This window comes from Phalacrocorax aristotelis, chromosome 15 (assembly GCF_949628215.1).
Source record: "Phalacrocorax aristotelis chromosome 15, bGulAri2.1, whole genome shotgun sequence".
Taxonomy (NCBI): Eukaryota; Metazoa; Chordata; class Aves; order Suliformes; family Phalacrocoracidae; genus Phalacrocorax; species Phalacrocorax aristotelis.
The window spans coordinates 3984979-4010116 of record NC_134290.1 but is presented as its reverse complement, the minus strand read 5'-3'; the positions used below and the strand labels follow the sequence as shown (position 1 = coordinate 4010116).

Here is a 25138-nt window from a genome sequence, read left to right as displayed (position 1 = left end):
TTTTTCTGACAATATTTATTGGAATACGAAGCAAATTTTCAGGTAACTCCGATCAGCCGTCTTCAGTGGTCACTCTGCAGATACTCGAGTACTTGAATTTCACAAGTTTTTTAATATTTACAGAAAGTGACTTTGGAGCTTGACAAATATTCACTGAATGCATCTGGGTATTGAACCGCCGTTATTAGTTACCTCCGTTATTAGTTACAGGTGCCCCCTAAGTAGAGCGAGACCAGCTACAATGGGATTTAGTTTTCATGGGCATTCCCAGCATAACCTTTCCAATCAATTTGAAGACCAAACTTTTATCACAAGAAAAAATCTTCCCATCACCTTTAGTCCCTAGGACATTTGCACATTTCCCAGTCCGCTCCCAGACGCACTGCTGACAGAATAAACCAGATGAAATGCAGTGAATACATAATTCCTTGCGCGCTGCTGATCCAGTACTATTTGGATGTCAACTCTTGCAGAGTCGCTGTGCGAGTTTCCACCCTCACCAAAGCAAGAGCAGCGCGCCTGCTCACTGCTGAGACGAGTTCACGAAGGCTCTTTATGGTTGGATGTGGCTTCTCTCTTTTGTAAAAGGAATTTCATATGCTAAGACTCTTTGTACATATTTATAATGACTTTATTAAAAAAAAGAAAAACAACTGTTCAATGGTGAAAAAACGCTCCAGTTTTTATTTCCTCTCCAAAATTTGAGAGAATAATTTCTTTCCACAACCCTAACTGTTTCCCATGGAAATCAACAGAAGCTTCTCATCAGTTGTCATTAGAACTGAAGTTTCCCCTGTGTGTTTTCTGGCCCAAATGCTGTGTTCTAGGAGAGGGGAGAATCGTCCTGCCTCACAAAACCATCACTGTAACGTACCTGAGGAGGGAGGGTTTGACAGACTGCTAACAGCACAGAGCTGTTCCTTCCACAGTGCCCAGGCCAAAAGAATGCAGGCTAAAGGATGTTGTTTTAATTCCACAACTATATAATAGCGGTCTGTAGTAAATTCTTTACCTTGCAGGAATTAATCATAGAATCATTAAGGATGGAAAAGACCTCTCGGCTCATCACGTCCAACCGCCAACCCAACACCCCCAGGCCTCCCAAACCACGTCCCCAGGTGCCACGTGTGCGCGTTTTTTGGGGACACGTGACGGTGACTCCCCCACCTCTCCGGGCAGCCTGTGCGTGACCACTCTTGCAGTAAAGTCATTGTTCCCAATATCCAACCTAAACCTCCCCAGATGCAGCTTGAGGCCATTCCCTCTCGTCCCATCGCTGGTGACTTGGGAGCAGAGACCAGCCCCCCCCCTCACTCCAGCCCCTCTCAGGCAGCTGCAGAGAGCGAGAAGGGCTCCCCTCAGCCTCCCCTTCTCCAGGCTAAACCCCCCCAGCTCCCCCAGCCGCCCCCCAGCACACTTGTGCTCCAGACCCTGCCCCAGCCCCGCTGCCCTTCTCTGGACACGCTTCAGCCCCTCCAGGCCCTTCTTGTCCCGAGGGGCCCAAACCTGAGCCCAGCATTCGAGGTGGGGCCTCACCGGGGCCGAGCACAGGGGCCCCATCCCTGCCCGGCTCCTGCTGGCCACACCAGGGCTGACACAAGCCCGGGGGCTGGTGGCCTCCTTGGCCACCCGGGCACTGCTGGCTCATGCCCAGCCGGCTGTCAGCCAGCACCCCCAGGGCCTTCTCTACCAGGCAGCTTTCCATTAAGCTGATCTTTGTAATGCTTCCAGTAGAACAAATATCAACAGCATAAAATTTCACTTTCTATTTAGCACTAATTAATTTTAACAGAGAGGTGGAGCACTGGATGGCCCACCAAGTCTGAGGCACCCATGTCCCCTCAGATACAGGCTCCTCCCGTAACGAAGGTGTCACACACACACATCGCAGCGCTGCATTTTGTCACTGAGGTATCTGAATAGCAACAGAAGCCTTCTGGCTCAAAGGTTACCCAAACAACAACTTTCCTGGGTTTCTGTTAAGCCAAAGGAGAATTGCCATGGGTTACCTGCACGCAGGTGTTGGATACCGCTGAGGCGCATCACCAGGAGCCAGACTGCTGTACCAGAATGCTGCCTTGCAAGAGTGAGGGAAAGCAAAGATCCAGAAGGGAGCAGTGACATGAAGCAAAAGAAAAATGAATCATTAGAAGTTCTTTCTAAAATGACGGTGCTGGTGCAGGGGTTCATACGTGGGCACCAAACCATCCGCGGTCTGTGGCAATTCTTGCACTGTGTGCTGGTTTGAAGTCCTACTCTGTGATCTTTCAGTCCTTGGGCTGTAGCAAAGTGTTTCAAGTATATGATGATGATAGTCCCCTCTTTCTTACACTGACAACTGGGAAAGGTCATTCAATAATGAAAAAAGAAAGTAAAGAAAATAAAGGACTATTAGAATGGCAGAAAACACTCCCCGTACTTTCCCTCTTCCTTTCTTATCACCAAAGGAAAAATAGTCATTCCGAAGCAGTGTATCGGATGCTCCCTGTAGTGCTAGGCTCGTATTGCCCTTGCCATACACTTGTCCAAATACATTTTCCAGGAGCATTTAGAAAAAAAAAATCAGAATTAGAAGTGGCTTTTCAAACATTTTGAAAGCAGATGCCACCAACCCTTTAATTAATTGGCATTGCACTGAAAACTGGCACCGAAGCCTTTCCTGAACTGCCTGCCCGCAGAACCAGTAACGTTCCCTTTTCTGGGTCTTACCAGACTATCGAGCATAACGATGTTTTTATGCCCACTGAGAACCTTGCTTCCTTCCTTCCCAGACTCTCTTCCCCCATCCCCAAAAGGCTATTCCCATTGGAGACAGCCACTGGATTCCGTGGCTTAGTTCTCTGATTTCATGGATCCATTTGACAAGAATCAAATCACTTTGTTTTGGAAAGTAAGGCTTTTCCTCCTCTACTTCCCTGTACCTCTCACGCCGGATTTGGACTGTCTTCCCTGCTCAGGCTCTGGCTCTGACCATTTCTCCTCTAGCCATACTGAACTACTATTTCCAAAGAAGTGTTGAGCCGTAATCCTGTTACCATTAGCTCCCGTTTGCTTTAATTCTTCTCCCTGTGGAGTTTCCCAGCAGGAGGAAGGCGCAGTCAGTACTACACCTAGGCTCATTTCCCCCAGGTACAGTTCTTCCTGATTACCCGCTCAAGTGGGATTGTAACCTTACGGCCATTTCCATAGCAATGAGCGAGGAAGATGCCACAGCTGCCTGATGAGGCACTTCCTCTGGGCATGCAGCAAAAAGCAGAGGTTGTTTAGTGGAAGAGAAAGCTCCAGCGAACAAACAGCAACTCCATTTGCGTGCAAGAGCCACCGCAGCGCCCGCAGCAGAGATGGAAATTGCACCAATATGAAGTGTTTAATTCTCCCGTTAATGACACAAGGTATCTCCTCGAAGAGCTTTTCCTGGAGCGGAGGTGTTAAAATCAAGTCTCCACCATCACAGGTGGATTATCCAGCTTGTGTAAATCAGGCCGGCTCCTGAAGCCATGCAGCTGCTTCTGTTAATTCTGCCCTCCAGCTAGTGAGTCTCAGTAAATCCAGCCTCTCCAGGGGACCCTGTATCCTGATGCCCCAACACTTCTTCTGCTGTCAACAGTGTTGCATGAGCACGTTTTTTCTGGTTTTGGACCCAGGCAGGTTCTGGATGCTGAGTGGCGCTGGCTTTTAAAGCCAGTAAGCCTTGCCTCAGGTGGCTGCGCTGAGGAGCGTATTGCAGAGATACGTTAATTTGTGAGATGCTCTTGGTTAGGACCTTAACTTTTCACGTAGACAAATCAAACTTGACTTTAATCTCTCTCCGCCTCCCACCGTTCTCTTCCCACCGTTCTCATTCCCACTGTATGCTAGGAAATCAGAAAGCCTGACTATGAAAATTAAAGAGAAAAAACATTCCCAAGAAAAGCAAGCGTCATTTCCAGCTTCACTAGGATGCTCCTTCCCAAGTTCCTTGACATTTCATTAAGACGGCTTCACGTGCAATTTGTGGAATTGATTGCAAAAACCAGCTGCTGGGAAATGACGTTTCTCCAACCCCAAATCAACTTCGCGCACGTGGTTCTGAAGCACTGTTTTGGAAGCGTTCTCAAAAGTAGTATAACAGCAACAGTGTAATTCTATGAAGTTACAGATTCAGGGAAGCCAGGGCCATTTACTGTGAAAAATCTCACCTGTGGTCTGAGCCAGAGGAGAACAGCTCTTTGCCAGTATACCGGGTTACACACATGCAAGTCACAGTACGTTTCCTTTATACACGCAATATTTATCTATACTAAAAGGACAGAAAAAAGGAAACATACCAGGTAGTTTATAACCATGTAATTTCAAGAAAAAAATCTTGCCTGTAGCTTAGCCATGGAGTTTGCCATAACATAAAACACATCTTTCTTGCCTTTGAGGATGAAGTTTCTGGCGAGTAACAATTGTTGTTCTGTTTGCTCCCGCAGAAACAGAGCTGGAAGAAAGACTAACACAACAAATCCACAGGAAACTAAATTGGGGCTGGGATCTCCAGATTTTCCAGCCTTTTCTTCTCTCCACACCTGTTATTCCATGTGTCAGTATGTACTGGTGTTAATACACCTGGAAATGAGCAGAGGTGGTGCCATCCTTCCAGCAACGCAGGGTTTCTACTGTGACAGAACGACAAAGAGGACAGGTCTTCTCCCTGTCAAACCAGAGGCAGAGGCATTCTTCACAGAACACGTGCTGTGGAGACAAAAGGGCATCATCTCAGTGAGGGCAGGAGGTGCAACCTTGTCACTAAGCGTGCAGGCTCAGTAGGACGGCCACGGGAGCAAGTCGCGGTTCGAGTTCAGGTGGACCCTGCAGCTGATCAGCAGTACTCACACGATATGAAAAATAAATCCCAGCATTACTAGTACGCCAGTCTGCCAAAGTTAATGATGTATTACACTGTTTCTTAATATAGCAATAGAAAGACACATTAAAAAGGCCTACGACATTGGGCTAACAACGTAGTTGAGAGGGTTTTCTCTACCATGTTTCCATCCTCAATTTCCTGTGTTATTTTACAAATCTTTACTTAGCTCAGACTTCTTCTTTCCCCTTCTTCTTTCCCCTACCCCTTGTTGCATTTCTTTTCTTCTGCTCGCATCACCCAGTTCTGGTCAGTAGCTTCGCAGTCCGTTTCCCTGTGGCGGTTTAGCCGGCAACTCAGCCCCACACAGCCGCTAGCCCACGTGGCAGAGCACGGGAAGCTGGAAAGGTCCCTGACTACTACAGGCACTACCGTGAAGAGAATTAACTCTGGCCCAGCCAAAACCAGCACATTCCCCTTCTCTATAAATGTCAGTTTTCACCCTTTGTGTTCTCTCATTCCTACACTGAGCCACAACAGGATTCTCCCTCCAGCCTGCCTTGGGTACAAAGAGGGATCAGGAGGGATGGCTGTCCAGCACACACTACCATCTAGCCCCAGACTGGAAGAGCAGGAATAGGGCAAGAATGGAGTTTTAGGAGCTGTAAGAAGCTGAGGCCTCCTCAACACATGTGGAGTCAGCAAAAGTGTTGCTCTTCAAAGTCTCAACTCTGATAAGCACATACAAAGATTGCTTCTCTGGGGCTTTCAGCTTGATAACCTCTGCACAGATGTTGATGGGAATAGTAGGAAGCACTTCTGACGCACAGGTGAGCTACTTGCTTTCATTTGATAACCCTGTTACAAAGCTCTGCAGCAAAAGGCTGTTGAACTTCATTTGGATATCACAAGAGAGCGTATATCCCACCAACTCCATCCCCAGAAATGGCTGAATCATTCTGCCTACGGTTTTCCTGCATGCACCCACGCATCAGCCAGAGACAGCCTCCAGGATGCCGATTTTCAACCCCAACAGACAAAGCTTGATTGAGTCACAAGCAACTGAAGAGAAAATCCTAGGGAAGCATCAGCAGTCTTGCCACGGCTGGCCTCTGATACGTTAACAGAGCCCGTGGCAGTGTGGTGTGTTCAAAGGGTTAGGACTACTGCATTACTCAGAGCGTGCCACTCGTAAGCTCTAGGTTTTGCCAGTGTTTACCAAACGAGAAACAGGACAATTCCCACATACTGGCAGCAGTGCCCAACTTCTATAGGCAGAACTGCTTTTATTCCTGGCCAGGTGTTCAGGGGCCAGACCACGATTACATGGTGCTGCACCAGTCTTCATGCACCCTATCAGGCTCTTTCTGGATCTACGCCTCTCTTATAGCACTTGCTTGTCATTTGGTTGGCCTGTTGACTAGCCAGTCTCCCCAAGGGTCAGATAAAAAACGTCTTGCATTCCAACTCCAAGGTGTGGACTGCCAACTGGCAGTCCCAGACTACAAGGCTGGTCTTTTCCATCTCAATAGCGATGATCAGCCCCCAATGAGTGGCTCAGCTATCACAAATCACTGACTATCTGGAAGAGGGCAAGAAGTATCCACTAGGACCTAGATCAAGACCTAGCAAATGATTTTAGAAGGCTAGCTGTGCCTCTCCCCAGCTGCAGAACTTAACCAAATGAATGTAAACAGGGGAGCCTGACATGGGAAGCTTGGAGGCTTACCTGGCACATAAGGATCAAAGGTTCCCTGAATTCTGCTTGGCAAATGGCACAGATGTCACCTGCCTCACTGCACTGCTGGCTGGTAGCACGAACTCCATAGGTCTGTTAGGGAGAGGTGGAAAAAAATCCCAGTGTCAAAGGGTTTGAAGACAATCTGGTTTGTGGCTAAGCATATTTATAGACACTGGTTCTCACATCCAGATTCCCTGTGTGACCTGGGAAGGACACCGGTGTTACGTCGCTGTGTATGGGGAAGGGAGATTTGGGCACCAGCACACACAACACAGGGAGGCTGGAGCTCTGTGTTGTTTTCCCCTCGAGCTGACTCCACCTTTTAGTGCCTCCACTTGTGGAGAATGATAATGAAATTTAATGAGCTCAACAGGGAACTGAAGGGATTAATTCAGCATCATTTGCAGAGGTGCTTAGATAGTGGGAGGTATTATTATTAGCAAGTCAGACAATAGAAGAAAGAATAACAGCAGCAGTACCCACTGGCTTCCCACTTTTCTTTTTAAACATGTGGAAAGTAAATGTTGCTTCTCCTATTGTAACAGTAATAGGTGAAATGGAAACATGCTGAGGAAAAATGACCAGCCCAAGCCCACAGAATAAGCAGGGCGAGCTCTAACAAACTTCTGTGACGTTACGTTCCTTTTCCCCACAGTCTTTGATTTCACCATTTTAAAATATAAGCCACAATATTTCACTGCAACAGATCTAAACATCAGTAGTGTATAACGCTATGCCTGGGATGACTCCTGTGTACTGTAGGATCTCTTTTAATGCCACTGCACAGCACTACCTACCCCTGTCTAAAGCCTTTCTCACACTCTCCACTACAACCTTTTGTCAGCTTCTTGCAGTTTTGGCCTCAGTGGATTAATCCATATTAGACAGTGCTTCCAATCAGGCAAAACAGGCCAGACCAGCAACAGTCTCTTACCATAGCTGGGACGGCAGACGTGAGAAAAGGTTCCTAACTTCTCTGACAACAGAGACCAGCTTATCCAGCCATGAGAAAACAATTCATTTTACTCTATGATCCTGATACACTGAGCAATTTTCAACTCCATCATTCAACAGTAACAAGGTTCCACCTATGAAACTGGTCTAATACATAAGACTACTTACCTGTGGGGTGCAAAGGACCTTCAGTGCCTTCCGGACACTTCCCACACGACCACAGATGTCAAAAGACTGCAATGAAGACATTCCATTTTAGATACTTTTCACAAAATGCGTGTGTATGTGTGCGCACGCGCGCACACGTGTACGTACAGTCCACAAACACAGGAAACGTAGCACAGCTTCTTCAAATGAATACTTGGAGGGAACAAAAATCCAAGTAACAATGGTGCCAAAAAAGGTTTCATAGTGATCATGAAATAGATAATAAATGTGAATTGGCAGTGCAGGAGCATAGCCAAAAAAGCTCTGGTAACAATGGACTGCAAATCAGGGACTTTACAAGGCAGAAAGAGGAGGAGACATCAGGCAGTTGTGGTAGGGTAAACTGCCCAGCCCCACTAAGTAGGAAAGGGCTAAAACGAGCCCATTCCCACACTGAGAATTGAGTACCTGAGAAACCCAGAAGTGAGGTTCGAAAGCACCGTGGCTAGCTTGAGAGAGAGGGAAGGAAGGGCAGCCTGTTCACACAGAAGAGGCAGTAAACTGCTTTCCTCAGCCTCTGGGGAGAAGGGTGATTTCCAGGGTTGTGTGGCTCTGCCACACATCTTGACACTTCAAGGCCCAGATGATGTTATGAAAGAAGGAGTGGGAATTGCCTGTCCTGCTGCAGAGAGTGATTTAGTGGTGTGCAGTGATTAAATGCTACCAAGAGAAGAATGGCCTGAGGAATGAGAAGCAGGACTGAGGCTGAGTTGCTCCCATCCACCTAAAGAGCAAGAAACTTCAAATGCCAGGAAGGGAGTGAGTTTCCAGCACCTTGGTACTTTGCAGAGGCCCAGAGATGACCAACAGCAGGGGCAACACCAGGTCCTTTTCTTCCCCCCTCCCTCCATTGCCCAGCAAACATGATGTAACTGCATCTGGAGAGCAGCGCTCATTCCGGGCTCCTCATTAAAGACTAAAAGCAGTTCAGAGAAGGGCAGAAAATGAGCCTGCAGAAAATGATTTCTGAAAAGAGACTAAAAGACATAAATATTTACAGCTTGACTGAGCAGTACAAAGGTGGGGGGAAAGATGATAAACTGCCTACAGATATCAAGGGGCTGAGCAAGGGAGGAGACACTCAGCATTCTTAAAGCAAGACACGGTACTACTAATAAAAGGGAAAACAGCTTGAAAACCTAATCCGGTATGCCAGGTTCATCTTCCCTATCTGGTGGCAGAACACAGGGAAAAAGACACTATGAACTAGACCATATATAAATAAATGATTGTGTAAAGACCAGCCCTACATTAGTTGGGAGAAGGGCCAGATGACATAACAGGACCTTTCCATTTCTAACCTGTCTGAGTGAGGAGTGCCTAGGAGGGCAGGGGACGACGGGGTGCAGAATACGCAGAGCTGTAGTGGACCAGCAATGCAAAGGCACCAGAGTGCCTGGAGTTGGCTTTTTATGCTTTTTTTTTTGGTTAGCATGATTAAGTGGGCTCACTGCAGGGAATGCCAATGAGATCATCATGCAATAGATGTGGAATCAAATGAAGGCACCAATAATGCTTCCAGTCAGCACGTAAAAAGGCTCCCAGGGTCCTTCCAGTAATGCTTCCAGTCAGCAGCTAGCACTTGGGGCTGCCGACTACTACAGACTTTGTATCTTCTAACAAGGATAGGGAACAGCTCTTTCCCACAGCCCAGTTCACAGCTTTTTCTGGTTGTCTTGCTTATAGTGTGACTTCTACTGTCTTTGCTCTGGCTCTGATGTCTCCTTCTCTGCCAGTCCATTTCCCCCTTTCCATTTTTTTCCCTCCGGAGTTTCCTGTACCCCCAAAAGATGCATGTTTCAGTGCTCTCTTTAACATCCATTTATCATCCCGTGCTCTGAAGTCTATGTTGCATCAGTCATCTTTCTAGCAATAGGATTGCAACAACTGGGTTCACAGATGGCGAAAGCTTCAATTCAGGAGAGGGAAAAAATAAGACCTGGGTGCTCTTACTGATGAACATCTGGGATTTCTTCACTGAAATCAGAGGTTCATGTTTACACAGTCCAGACAGTCACCAAGACAGCTCCCATCAGCTGCACTATATACAACCTTCTGAAAATCGAGCCTGCTCTTTGTGTAGGGAAAGGGGATGCAGCCCTAGCTGAATCCTGGATTTTTGCCAGGAGCACAGAAGGTCTGAGTGCCAAATTGGCTTCTGTGGTTTTTCTAATGTGGTTTGTGGCTTTGCTAATGTGGACTCCTTTGGGTATATTTTCAGTGTCTCAGGCAAGGAATTAGACCTGCAACTCTCGTGATTGTAAATGGGATATACGCACCTAGTATTTCATGATCTGCATTGGTAGAGTGTGCTCCCACTTTTCTCTCACTTTCAAGCAAAGTCTCTAACATGCAGAGGCCTAGGCCTAACCTGGACACATCTGTGGTAATAACTAGCTGTCACACAATGACCTAGGACACATTCCTGGACCTATCACCCTTCAACTGGCCTATCCACCCATGTACACCTCTGACAAACTAGATGAATTAAAGAAAGAAACATTAATGTTAAAGGCGTAGGCTGCAGCCAACACACGTTCACACAAGCGTGCCCCACAGTCCTGGTTCTAAGTTGTACTCAAGGCCAGTAGATAACTGTCCCTCTCTCCTTGTGGAGCTTCTAAATAACAGATCAACAGGACTTTTCAAAGTGAGGTTGCTTTTTCAATCTAGATTATCACAGCACTACCTATAATGGCTTCATAGTAGCGAAACATCAAGCTAGCCCATAAAGAACTGCTTGCACCTGTGTGTCAGGGCCCTGAGTGCATTAATAGGCCTTCATGTCCCTACTGAGCCCGGCCTGGGGTCTCCACCACAATCCCTGCCCAGGGGCCCTATTTACACTCAGCCCTGAAGGCCTCAGGTTATGCCTGAGCTGCACTGTGCACGTGCTAGTTTCCAGCTCAGCCATAGCCATGCCTGTGCTACACATCCCACTGATTTGGAGACCCCATCACATGGGGTGTCTTCTCACCTTGAGCCTGCCTCGTTGCTATAACTAAGCCCGGCAATTGCTGGTCTGTGTCTTGACACTGGCTGTCTCCACCAGACCTGATCCTGACCTGTAGCCTGATGTTCTGGCTTTATCTTGGACCTGCCTCACCACCTGAGGATCTTGACTTTGAACCTGGCTATCACCTCCAGGCCTGCCCTGCTTGCCTTGATTGGGTGCTGTGGGGCTGGGCCCTGTCTGGTGAGGCCCTTGCTCTGCCAGCTGGGCTATTGTGCTTGGTTCCTCTTCCTCCAAGGCGCAGAAAGCCCTCATTGCTTCTTCACACTATGATGACTTCTCCAGATGTAGGCAATGGCACGAGGAACTGCAGGTAAGCAGCCCTTCTCCAGGTGCTGAGTAACTTGCAAGAAGGGACACCAGAAAGATCACTTGAAACCTGTCCTTGTAATTGTGATCTGTTTGCCTGACCTCACAAGCCAGAAGGGCGTGGAAAGGTTGGTTGCTGTTGTGTAGAGGGGATCCAGACAATGACATCTCTGAGAGACAGCAATCCTCTCCCACAGCACAGAGTAAAGAGCAGGAAACATACAGCTGAGAGAAGGGATGGGTGTGCAGGGAACTACACTGGTCTCATGTATCTTCTTGCCTGGCATGTTTGATCACAGACCTGCTGTGATCAAGTCACTTCACTTCCCATGACCTTTGCTATCTTGCCTACAAAAAACTACAAACTGCTTGACAGCAGGGGTTGTGTTGCCCCATTCCTGTACAACATACAGCTGCAACTGCAGCCACACCTCACATAAGAGTTATAGCAATCCATTAGCCCCTTCGAGCTATTATCAGCTCAGATATATCCTCTCTTCTCTGTTCTTCAGTCTGCTTCTGCAAAGCCATAGCCCCTTTCTCCTAGGCAGAGACAAACATCAGGGCTGCAGCAAACTTGACCCTTGGCCTTTCTCAGAGGAATAGATAACACAGGTATGTCACAGTTTGCTTCAGCTCCTGCTCTGCCCTTAGGCAGGGTTCAATATGCCCAATTAGAGATGCATCTATTTCTAGACCTCAGGCTTGGGACTCTTCTAAATAAGTCACAGCTATTCATTTACAATTGTACAGGCAGGCTTTGTGCTCTTAACATTCGTTCTTGTTTTTGAAGAAACATTGCTCTTCTCCATCACTGAGATTCTGGACTTGTATTTGCCAGACTAGGACTTGGAATGGGGCCAGAACTACCTGTTTTATCTAGGCAGGACTTGGATGATCCCTTTTTTCCCTGCTGCATTCAGTACTGTGAGTGACAGAGTACCTACCCTGCCTTGAAAGACGGAGGATGGCTTAGAGAGAAACATTTAACTTACTTTCAGTGTTAAAGAGTTAAACCTAAGGTTAAACTTAAACCTTCCTTTCAGTGTTGCATCTAGAAGTCCGGAGACAGCTAACCTCTCTTCCAGTCCTGGTTCCCCAAGACTCCACTCCCATTCTCCTCTAGCCTTGCAGAAAGGTATTAGAAAGCAGCAATGACTTCATCAGCCTGATGCAACACTACAATGAGCAGTCGCAGATCTTCCTCTAGCTCACCACTGCCTACATACTGGTGAAGCAAAATGCTTTTGGCAACTAAAGCACATGCTGTCCCCAGCTGCTGCAGCTTCCCTTCCTGGCTAGTGATAGCAACAATCAGAAGGTATATTTGTTTCCCTCAGCTGTGCTTCCTGCTACAGCTCCCATAGAGTTTATTAATGAGGTGGTACTTGCCTTGCAGAGGCTATACAGGATGATCAGGATCCCACCTAGGAAGTAGCTGCTGGATGGATCGTCTCCCATGATGTATTTATACCATAGCTGGATGGGAACAAGGGAGCGGAACAGCTGGCTCAGCTCCTCAATAACCAGATAAAACTTTCCCTGTAAAACAAACAAACAGTGATACGTGATTCCTCTCAGAAAGTCAAAAGAAGAGCACTTAACAGGTGCAGGGCTTGAAGGTTATAGCACTTTTGTTCACTGTCCACCTACACACTGTTAAATGGTGCAAAGACTGGTATTCCTGAGACACAGCTTTCTCTGCTGCCATTTAACTCCGTGCCTAGAGAGAATAACCATCACTTTGTTGTTTCTTAATGTTCCTTTTGCTCTGTCACTTATCCAGCTGTTGTACACTTCTGAATCTTAAAATTTTAGAGCACGTTATGGATATACACCTTATTGCATATCTATACAGTGCCACAGAATGCCAGCAGCAGAGGTTAAGACTTAGAGGGGTGAATACGATGTAAATTGTAGATGCTATTAATAATGGGAAAATGAATACAAGGTAATTCTCTTTGATCCTATACCCCCTTCTGAAGGTACAGAGATTTAAATGTAAGATGACATTGGTCTTCCTGACAACTTTCTAGATCATCCCAAAGAATCAAATTAATTACCTATTTGCTAGCATCCTTCCCCTTCCACTCAGGTGTGTGTTGGATCTTGTACAGTACACAGATATAAAGACTGGCTCTGAAGAAAAACCCTCAAGACATTTTAAACTCAGAGATACCAAATCTTCCGGAGGACCTTAAGGAAGAAAAGGGGGGAGCAGGGAATCATGCTGGTCGAAACACTTCTCTCTCAAAACAGCCTTAAAGGATGGGCAACATCCTTGGTAAACCTTCACCAAAGCTGCCCTTGCCATTCTGGTGTTTACTCCAGTTAGGAAGCTCTCCTTCCTTGAAGGACACCTGCAAGATAACATAAACTCCCTCCTGGCTTACTACAACCATGAGGTGCAACAACTGAAATGTTTGGGGTTTTTTTCTTACCATGTAATTTTTTTTTTAAAGCAGTTAAGACTAGGGCTAAGAAGCTGGCTAAATAAGGCTATCTAATTTAGGGCCCCCCAGTCTTAATGAGGACCTGTTTATGTCCTGTCCACACTGTTTAAAAGGGAGAGCTAGGGGACTAGGTCAGGGCAAGCTGTGAGCCCAGAACGATGCTTGATCTGCAATGACATTATCTGGACTGAGGTTTGGGGTTTTTTTAACATGTCAAGATTCTTTTATTTGATAAGATCATGGAGAAGGGGAAAATCCCCTGGAACTTTGCTGTGTTGTCCCAGTTAGCTTTGTCATCAGTGATGTCATCGCGGGTCAATCGTTAATTGGTGAGATTTGGAGTGGGGATTAAGTCCGCCACAGTCCACGAGGCTAGCAGCAGCTAGCGCCCTTCCCTAGGGTCTCGGAGATGAGATCACTCGGCAGGCCATCCTGCTGTACCGAACAAATCGAATCCTTCAGAGAGCTCTGGCATTCTATGATCTCATATCCCCCCTGGGACAAGGAGTGAGGTCACACCAGCGGTTGCTAACGGACCTGAGCTGCTTTCTTCCTCTCCCCCCATACCCTCCTCCTTGTTAATCCCAGGTGGCATCACATAGCAAAAATGTAACAGCAACAATCTGGGGTCCTAAATGCAAGCAATTTATTAAATTAGCACAGAGGTCTCTATCCAGCCTCATGCTTCAATACAATCATCGTTTATTTCGGGAGCCCCTGTGACAGAGGGTCGCAGTCTGCTAATGACTCCACTGTCGCTTCCTTCCCTTCACACAGGCAGTTCTCCGCCTCCCCCTCCTCAGCCAGCTCTGATGAAAGCTACCAGCAAGCTAAAGGCAGCAAACTGCTTTCTCTGACTTGTTCCTCCCACCAGGCTCACACTCATCTTCTTTTATTTAGCCCTGTTTCCCTAGCATGCTGGGCTGGGAGAGGTCACTGCTTACTTTCTCATTGCATCAGACAGAACTTCTGGATTCAGCACTTGGGGCATCACAGCTGAAATTCTTCTACAACAGAAGCTTCTGAGGCACTAAAAACACTAGAGCCCACAGCAAGACACAAGGAAAGATAGGTCATAGGCAGCCCTAGAGGGCCTGACAGGCTGCGGAATTGGAAGCGGCAGAGCGTGGCTCTAAAATGAACATGCAGCACATGAAATATTCCTATTTTCTAACCACAAAATCTGCACCCGTTACAAAGCTTTCATAATTCCTTTATCTAATGCAGCTCTTCAGGTTTCAATGGTAACTGCAGGGTATCTTAGCAGCTAGATACTTGTTAACACCCTCACAAGAGTGCAGTTAAGTTTTAAATGAATGCATCTCTCCATCCAGCCCATGAACACCACCCACTTGACCATTTGAGAGGCTTGTTGATAAGCTTAAAGTGATTACTGCTAGGAGGAGGGAGGCAATACGAGGCAGCTGGGCATCATTTAGAAGAGAACTAGTGCTACAGTAAACGCTTACAGAAATATGTCTTGTCAGGCACCTCAGTGCAACACACCAGCCCTTTTTTAAACCAGGAAAAGCACCTAGGCAATCAGAAGTCATTCTACAATGGGCTGCAGTAGAACGGAGTCTTCCTTCTGAACCAGAAGCTTAGAAAACAAGGGTCATTCCCTCTAATTTCAGCAGCAAAAATTAGCCTTCTGATAGCAGTAACTTACTGCAGGCAGCACCCATCACTTGTAAGCACGCTCAGTATACCTTTCTGTCTTCTGCTTTTCAGCTTTGTTATATCTTGGCTATCTCAGCTGAAGTTTTCAAAGCCAAATCTTTGTCTCAAGCTGGATTTTTTTTCTGAAAACATCAGCTAAAGCATTCCAGCTATTTCTCATCAAGATTAGGAAGAACTGTGTATTATATTAAGCACAAATACACTTATTTCTGCTGTGCATCTGCATTGGAACAACAGCCTGAAATAAGGCAAGGCCTGCTTCTGTTAGGTGACTTTTCCCATTTCATGAAAATCCATGTTAAATTTGGGAATATTCTCCTGAACAGCTCTATGAGCTTAATTAGTAATTTTTGGTGAGCCTGTGAGCCAGCCCCAATGCATGACTGGACTGTGCAGATGCCAGCCTTCCGGAGCACATGTATCGCCTTGCTGGGCTGCAGAGATTAGGCAGGATATTACCTGGAATCACAGCTCCTGGTTAGGGAAGAGTCAGATACCTGAAAAGAGTCTCTGCTTTCATCAAGCCCTTGCAACAAGTTGGAGTTAAGCCTGACTAAAATGTCAGTACAGTGCTTACCCTGCTTCCTCCACAGGGTCACTTACTGTAAAAGCTGCTACTGTTATCAAACACTTCATTAGCACAAGTGGCAGAGGACTGTGCTGTGGATCTAATTACAGCAACTCTGCTGATGAGCCTTGTGATACCATGTGGTGCAATTTTGTTTTCTTTTTCCCCAGATGCTTTGTTAAAAACTAAGTCAATGACTCCACTACAACCCTCCGTTTTCCTCTACCTCCTTCACCACACAGAAAGACCATTTTTGTACTGTAAATCAAGCACTTATTTTGGAAGAGCAGAATTCAGGATTTTCACTCAATTGCAATTTTCCTTCTGCACATGCAATATTACACAGTGCGTAATGATGTGAACACATGCTATTTTTTCACAGAGGGTGAGTGGTAATTATTAAGCATGTGACTTTTAGTATTTTGTTCTACCCTCATTACTTGATGGCAGATCTGCATCCTGACACCTCGTGCTATTCGAGTTCTGCTCAGAGTAGAAAATTACTAAAACTTCTGCAGTCTTTCTATGACATCACCACTATAGTAAAAGATTTTAAAAAACCCAAAACAACTTTATTTTCACATTGCTGGCTGATGTAAGGGACAGCTATTCTCTGCATTTTCTAAATGAAAATTTGAGACACGGAAAGACTTGAGGTTAAGGTAAGGTTGTCTTGGGGTCCAAGCTGAGATGTCTGGGATTAGACTTTTTATAAAGCACTTAATTTTACAGATCACATTATCATTAAAAGCTACACCACTGACTTCAGTTTGCAGCTGTACACAGCCCTTCTGGAGTCACATAGGAATTATTTGGGAAAGAAAAGGATGGAATTTAATTCTCCGGGGTAGCATACAACTTCAACGTGTAGAACATTCTTCTTCCAATGGTGTCTCTGTTCGCTATTCACTTTCCAGTTTCTATAACAGCTTCTTTCAGTACCTCACCTTGCTTCATCTGTGGGGAACAGTATACACTGGCGATGGATGGAAGAAGTCTTACAGAAAAATAACACAGAATTACCTAATTAAAAATGTAATCATAATATATACTCACCAAAAGGGGCAAATTACAGCTGCAGAAGCAATGCTAGTACTCATACCTAACCCAGCATTGGCTTTGCAGTCTCTTTTGACAGAAGGCTTTGCATAAGCGTGCATGTGTTTCTCCACAGAAGGAAACAGAAAGGCACACTAAGATTTTACACAGTGGAATTAAAATGGGATGTAAGAGAAGTGAGAGAAGTTGCAATGAGGCAACTGTAAGTTGTGATTAGCACTCAAGGGAAGTTCCAAGTCTCACTTGTTCTGTTGCCAGCAGCATTAAGACATGTTCTGAAACAGGAAGATGCTAGAAAAAACTTTTGAGACCTGCTGGCAATTTGGATCAGAGGAGAGCAGGCTCTGCTGAGATTTCAGGTCACGTTGCCAATTTAACCAAGTGTTGGGTAGGAGCAGTAAACAGGATTATGGCACAGAGGATGCTGGTGAAAATCCATGCAAGACTAATGAGGAGTAATTCCAAGGTGGGACTAGAGGGGAAAACGAGATCTTTGGTTAGTGCACAGCACTTCTGAAAGTCACATCTTGGGTATCTTAACCTGGAAAGTTAAACTTGGACGGCACCTAAGAGCAACAATGCCTTTAAAAAGTTTAGAAGTGGTGACTTTCAAAGTGTGTTAAGGAGAGGGACAGAAGAGAGTCCCAGTTCATCAGTACCTAGTCTTATGCTTTAGTGAGTCTCCTTCTTTCATAAGTAATAAATCCCACACTTCTGGCTCTGGGAGACTACATCTGTCCCAGGCTGCAATAGGGAAAAGTCTTTGTAGAACCATCATGTAGCTCCTGTGGCTCCAGGGGATCAAAGCTCAGATTGTTGTACAAGAAGAGTGAATCTATTTCTGAGTGGGTTCCCCCAAATAGCATCCAAGATCATCAAGGAGAAGGTAAAAGATAGGCTGTCACCTATCTGGAAACACAACTTTAGCCACACAATTATAGAAGACTAGGATTAACTTGCATATTGCACAGTACAAGAGAGCACAGACAAGGAACAGGAAGATCTTTACCTGGATATTTTTTGTACATGCCTGCTCCCAGTGCTTGTTTTAACGTTCTGTATTCTTTTCATCAGCATCTAGAAGACTCAAATGCTCCAAGAGACCCTGTTTTTCTCAGGACGAAAAAAGTGTACACAAACTTCATGTATATGATTGAGAAATATCTGGTTCTGTGATGGAAAAGAGGCTGCAGGGACATTAGAAGGCCTGCTGCCATCACCATCACAATTAACACAATTTCCCTCTGGCACTTTCTCTCCTAATGGGAGCCGTCTGGAAGAGGCTGTGGCCTAGAGAAAGTGCTTTAGCAGCAGCAAAGTGCTCCAGCTTGCCACCTTTCCCCGATGCAGAAGGATGGACTTTGTTCTATGCCATGGGCTGTTCTACATGAACGCGTAGTGCAAGGAGAGCTTGTTGCTCAAGGAGCACAAAACTTTTGTACAGCAAGTCATTTGTGCAACTAGTCAGGTCATGGTGGAAGGGTCAGCCTGCCCAGTCAGAAAGGCTGGGCACCAGGGTTTTGGACCATGGTATCCCACGGAGCGGAGCTCTGATACAAGCTGGAGGCAGGTTGCAGAACAATTCTAATCATTGTAAGGTAAGTGCTCCTTTTCCTTATAACAACTGTTTAATTATACATGGCTGTGCACAGAGACAGAACCAGGTGGTGACATGATAACCAAGGCAACAGTACACATGCTTGTGCTTCATTAGAACATGGAAGAGCACTGGGCCTGCTCAAAATCAAGACTTAATAGCTTCAGACTCACAGAATACAGAGTTATCACAGATCACCTGACACCGTAATACATTGCCTTAAGATAGTTTGCTTCAGCTGAATGATCCAAATCATACTACTTCATGCAAAAGACATTCTGATATATCTTTCATGTCCAAGGTGCAGCTAGAGAAGGCATATGGAATGCTTAATGTGCCAGTTCACATGGCGGAGCTGTAACCATCTATGCTAGGAAACATGGTATGCACCTGAAAAAGGTATCTGGTCCAAACCCCAAGTGCAAAACTGTGTAAATGGCTGCCATGTACAGGCCGAGTTTCCTCTACCCAGATTGGATGAGATGGTACTTTTAAGGAAAAAAAAAAAAAAAGCACCAACAAACCCAACCAACCAACAAAAAAGCCCAGGCAAGTATTTCCAAAGATGCAGTGAGGAGTCCGCAGTGCTAGTGTGGACTAGTATTTGTACACTCACCCCTGACACCATTTGAACAGCATGAAGAAAAAACTTCACGAGTAACGCCAGTCTTGCCACAGAAAAACTCATTTGCAATGCCTAGATCCAGCTTTCAAACAAAATTGACAAGTATTTATTCAATAGTAACTTCAATCTATGTTTTCAGTAAAGAAATGTTAGTGTTTTCCTTTCAAATTTTCAATCTTCTGGAAATGCTGCCCCTTGTAACTTGGCTGCACATCTGTATTGAGCACGCAAAGAAAATTCTTACTTAGGGCATTTCTTATATACCAGCCATTAAGACCACTGGAAAAAAGTCTGTCCTTGGTATCTTTCTCCCCTATAGAGATAGTGGGATATATATATAGAGAGAGAGATATATGAAATAAGCTGGGATACCAGTGTCTTACAGTTCTTTTGGTTTGCTTTTCTTTCTCCCCTCTCCCCCCACATGCTTCACTGTTCTCCAGGTTATCAGCTTAGATTGCTGACAACAGCATGAGGAGGGGATGGGAGACTTGCAGGCACCTGGGATTTCCTAAACGAAATCTTTGGCAACTGTGTCTTTTTATTATTTATTTCCTTATTTTTAATTCCACCCCCCTCAAGCTGTCATTCCTTAGCAGTGAAAATGAAAAGCTGCCATTTATGTGTGTACAACAATGGAGGCCTCTGCAGGCCACATGGCTCCTGCAGTTTAATTTAGTTTAATTCATTTTATATTGAACCAAATGATCTTATTTGCCTTTTTTAATGGAGAGCCTTCAGCACGCAGGGTGGGAGCCAAGCCCCCCTTCCAAAGAAATTACCAGCTCAGCTGCTATTAAAACTTGTGCTCAGCTTGATGTGCCCACCACAGCTCATGGGGGAGGAAGAGACATCTTTAGCCACAGGTATGCACCTTCTCCCACAAACTCCCACTGACGCAGAGGTGTAAGATTGGAGTCTCATGTCCGGGTTATCTTCCGTTTTCTGCTTTCCCTCCCTATTCGCAAGCTCTTCTTTCCCTGCCTTCCAGCCTGACTGTAGTCTCACAGTCTCTCTTGGCACTTCTGTTTTCCAGGTTGGTTTGGAACCTGGGAAAGCCTGAGATTATTTTGTCAGATTTTCAATCTTCCCTCATTCTTTGTAGGGGTTGCTTGAAGAGATATTCCAGTCCTGAGGTATTCAAGCTTGGAGAACTCTGGCTAGTTGTATCCCTATAATAAAGCAGTTTTCATGCTTCACACTTCAAGCACTCGTCCTGTTTACTGTTCTCTATATTCAGATTGCAAAGACAAACCTCTTTTTCTGCCTTTCAATTTCATGGCCTTTCCTCAGTTAGTAAAGCATGAACTGATTCTATAGATCCAAAATGGTTCTTGATGTCATCTTAAGCCAAATGCTGCCCTTCCCGTGATGGGGACATACTAGGAATACATGACCCAGGTACCTTAGACTGAGAGAACTGAGTGCTCTAGCCCAAGTTTTTCATGTGTTCGCCGTCAAAATGAAAAGATGCATCTGAGGAAAGTAGAGTTTAGTACCAATCACTATTTTAGTTAGCGATCTTGATGGAACAAAGCAGGCTTATCAAAGGTGCATCTGATGCTAAACTGGGAAAGGCTGTAAACGCCCTGGAAAGGAGGATTATAATCCAAACTCACCTTGACAGGCTGCAGAAATGGTCTGCAAAGCAAGAGGGACTGAAAACAGTCCAGACAAGAATAAGAAAATCTGGAATGAATGATCTCTAAGAAAAGACTCAAAAAATTGGTGTTGTTCAGTCTACAGAGAAGATTGAGGGGAGTTATGAAGACTGATGTGTAAAGGAAAAAGAAAAGCATCTTATCTTGCTCTGATCACAATGGATATGGAGACATAAGAGACTTAAAAGGACATTCAGAGGAGATGCCTCATACTAGAAAGGTTATGCAAGCATCAGTGAAAGCACACCACACAGTATTCAGAGAAGACTAGAATCTCAAGGAGCAGCATGAAAAGCCAGACTAGCTTTGGAAGTGCCTTTGAACTACCAAAATGAGGAATATCTGAAGGGCCTGCTCAGAGGTTGAGTGCAGAATGATTGAAGTCCTTGATATGCCATCAATGGGCAAGATTTATCATCTATTACCGACTGCCAGCAAGAAGGTACTACAAGGAAGCTCAAGATTAAATACTTCTTATCCCATTCACAGCTGTGCAGAACTCTATCCCTGACAGTGCAGCAGTCTCCACTTCAGGCCCTGTATTATGGGGAGCTAGAGGCTGCTCTTCTGACTTGTTGCCTCAGCAGAAAAAATCTCAGTATATATATCTTGAAAAAATGTTCTAGCTCTACTCTGTGAATTCAATTTCTGTTTCTCCAGAAGCTTGCTTGCTGCTATCATTAAGTTACCGCCATCCAGAAGCTCATAAACTACAAGCTAGTCTTCAAACAAGAACAATACTACAAGCATATGGGGAGAAAGAGAATAACTTTGTTTCTGTCAAGAATTAAGATAGCAAATAACTTGTTAAGAATTTGGTCAAAGTTGATGTCCCTGAAGCGCAATAGAACTGTTCTAACTCAGAAAAAGCTTACATTTAAAAAACTTCACCTGAAAAATAAGATGTGTAGCACTGATCTGGCCTGTAGAAGTAGGCTGGGTCACAAGGCTCAGGGAAAGAGCTCAGCTATGTGGTTACCAATTACAATTTCTGTGGCATCCTGGGGTTCTCTTGGAGCTCTCCCATACCAGTTTGATCTTGCTTAATTTGTTACACCAAATCTCATCCCTGGTTGGCTTAATGGATGCAGTGTAGAGAGGGGGATAAAAATAAATCCAGATCCATAGTGGTAGGTAACAGCAGTCTCAGATGTCAAGGGACAGTAAGACCATCAACAACATCCTAAGACAAAAAGGGACTTAAAAAAAGTGAGAAATATTGCTATCCAGAAAAAGGTATTAAAAATGAAGCATCTGTGCTCTGAGTCATTATAGGCCCTTGACAGATGTGATCTTACCAGCCTCCCACTGTAGCTGCAAATAAAGACCCCTTCTCTTTCTTCTCTCGCGACAAGGATTAATGAGTACTTGGGATAGCTCTCAGACAAGCAAGCAAAGGCTGTGAACCTTTTCCAACACTGCAATTTATCTTGGGAAGACTATTCACATCGTTTTTCCCTCCCTCCCCAGGCTGGATTATGCTCTGACCTAGCACATTAATCTCCCAAAATAAAATAATAATAATAGAAGAAGAAGGGGAAAAAAAAAGAGCTGGACAATTGCCAGAAATAAATTAATAACCATCTCGAATAGCCCTGCTGTGCAGGAACAAACTGCTCAACTCCCCTGCCACCCATGTCATTTGTAAGCAAACTATTCCCAGTTTAGATATCCTCTTAAGTGCCCTGCCTGAAACTTCCAGCGATTAATGATAATATCTTGCATCTATCTAGTGCCTTTCATCCCAACAGCTGTCAGAAAGTTTCTTTAGCAAATGCAAATAATACACATAGCTACATTTGCCACTAAATCCAGACACTGCTAAGTGGAGGAAGGGGCAGCGTGACAGATACGTAAGAGTGAAAAAAAGCATGAAAAGCTATCTCAAGAGAGAGAATGCAGTGAGGAAGTTTCAAAAGTTAGGGCTAGTCTACATATGATTTTATAAACATTTAAGTATGTTAACCATTTAGTGAAAATATTTCTTCACCCATAGTTAGAACTGGCATTGTCCTTTGTGGCATCAGTACCTTCATTTTAATACTGTCACTTTGACCCAAGTGGAAAGCCAAAGAGACAAGTACGTACAATTTCTTTCCATTAAGTGAAGAGATTTGTGCTTCAGAAATATCCACCTGCAGAGATTACTCAGAAAACAAGACTCAGAACAGAGTCAACCAGAAAAGCAGTCATCTCACTGCTAGAACTTATTCCTTCTCAAGCAACGCTTAGCTCTATCTCTCTGTGGTCTTTAATTACTTGCTGGCATTACTAAACCATTCCTCGCGCCTGCAATGGCTCAAACCCAAAAACTCACTATCCAGGTGACTTTCTGCTAAAGTTTTATTAGAGATTTTATTATTTTTATTATTCAACGCATATTTCATGCTGCAAACGTTGCAAAGCTATCAGATAATCAAAGACAAACATCTGCATATCAAGAAGAAAAGAGACTCTTACCTTGGACTTGACAGCTAGGATGATCTTAGGCAGGGCAACAATTAGGCATTTCAACGCGATGGTGAGGTACTTCAGTACAAAGTCTGCGATCCCCACAATCCACATCAGGTCAAAGAAGTCCAGCCTCTCAAGGTTGGGTTTCAGAAATATGAGGCTAAAAGGCATGACAAGAAGGCTCAAATACCAATGAGGAGAACCTCGCTTAAGCTTCTTGATACCAGCTGTATCCACTGAATTTCAGTGAAGTTCTCAAGGGCAATAGGAATAAGACATGCAAATCAGTCCCGTGGTTCCTCTGGGCCTCTTGGCTTTGCCTTTTCTTGCCCATTTCTACTGAGGTCAGCAGGTTTGCCCACTATCAGAAAACAGGACCCAAACATGTAAAAGATCTGTTTTGGAAGACTGCAATCCCCATAACCCACAATCCCCACTGTGAAAGAGCCTTTGGTCTAATGACAGTGCCTTTAGTCCACTGGCTTGTTCGTTCAGATCTGATTGTAAAAGCTTATCCTTTGAAAGCCAAGTCATCAGTAGTTATGATTCCTTGGGGAAGTCATGGCCAAGTCAAGACCACCATGCCTTGCTCCTCTGAGGCTGGCTTGCCACAGGCAGAACTACTGCAGAGGCAGCAGGCTCTAAAGCTACTCTCTAAACACACTAGTGACAAAGGAAGCACTGTGTTAGATGAGGCAGAAAGGTCAGAACTTCAGGTGTGTCATGCTCTGAGGGTGGCTTGCCACTGTCTGAAGCAGCCCAGGAGCTGGGCTGTGTTAATGAGCAACTCTTACCTGAACCAAAGATCCAAAAAGGTAGTGCCCCTTAGGTAATGCTATTGAGTGGGCTGAACATTTGTTCTTTAAAGAAGGGGAGTCCAGGACAGCAGAACTTTATGTAGCAATGGGCAGGGGCTACTGACCTGAGCAGCAATGAGGACTGGACCCTACTCACACTGAAAAAAACAGGTTTCCTCTTCAGGACATTTCCCTACTAAAGTCTCACAATAGAAAGCCAAAACTTAGAACAAAAAAAAAAAAAAGGCAAAAGTAAAATAACCAACCCAGAATGAAAAGCCTGAACATGAATTTAAAATACTCACAACACTGGCACAGCACAACAGGTAAAATTACACCCTAAAAACAGAAACAGAATCAGAGACTTTACTACTATTCATGCACTAGAAACAAGCAAAAAGTAAATAAATCAGGAAATGAAAAATAAGCTAGAAAGAAAGAAAACCAAAGCAGCTATTTCTAATTTCACAGGCCTGTCTCATGAATAGTCACAGGTCCCCAGACAGCAAGCAACAGGTACACTAGCCCAAGCACGACACAGCGGGCACTGCTGCAACACTCGCAGGAATAGAGCTTTTCAGTGAAGCCATTGCCCAGTCTGTTTGCTCTAAATAAACCATGCCCTGCACAGCGCATAGGATGTCCCAAATCTGCTGAAACCCTTTTATTTTAGATGGTCTATCCTTTATTTTAAACTAGCCCCATTCATGTTTTTAACTTTAACCTGTTTCTCTGTGGTACAAACAAATCTCTTCTTAATGCTTTCACACCCTTCTACCACACCTGTTTCGCCTCTTCCATTCCCTCCCACAAGCCCTATACAGAGCACCCCATGGCTTACCATCTCTCATTTGGACCCACTCACACAAGCTCTCTCTTCCCCCTTTCTAGAAGCATTTAAATACCCAGTTTTCCACCAAATACACTAGGGGGAATTCCAAAGGATAGAGGGTTGTGGGCAGACCTTGAGTCTTCCACTGCATAGACAGTATTGGTGGGAAGAAGCACGGAAGCAATGAAATAAATGACAGAAAAAACACACCCAAGAGCCATCTAGCCATAACCCAACTGATGCATGTTACACATATTGTATTTTCAGTATGAAGTTCTAAGTCCCCTTCAGTGGGACAAATAAAACTTTCATTGGGAAGATAATCCAGATGGTTTTAGCTACTAATATCAAAACTGCTGT

At 44.9% G+C, this 25138-nt stretch overlaps 1 protein-coding gene across 9 annotated transcripts in view; it reads right to left on the bottom strand.

Annotated features, from left to right (window-relative positions):
• Positions 1–25138, bottom strand: part of RNFT2 (ring finger protein, transmembrane 2) — a 35625-nt gene continuing 10487 nt past the window's right edge. For 8 of the 9 annotated variants that reach the window (XM_075110375.1, XM_075110377.1, XM_075110381.1 and 5 more), the window contains 5 exons: positions 23156–23309; positions 12445–12594; positions 7692–7757; positions 6558–6659; positions 1–4716 (listed from right to left, as the gene is read on the bottom strand). In XM_075110375.1, the coding sequence (XP_074966476.1) occupies positions 4582–4716; positions 6558–6659; positions 7692–7757; positions 12445–12594; positions 23156–23309 (607 nt within the window). In that variant the 3' untranslated portion in view covers positions 1–4581. The remainder of the gene's footprint in view (positions 4717–6557; positions 6660–7691; positions 7758–12444; positions 12595–23155; positions 23310–25138) is intronic. The other variant, XR_012663224.1, reaches the window with a different exon arrangement.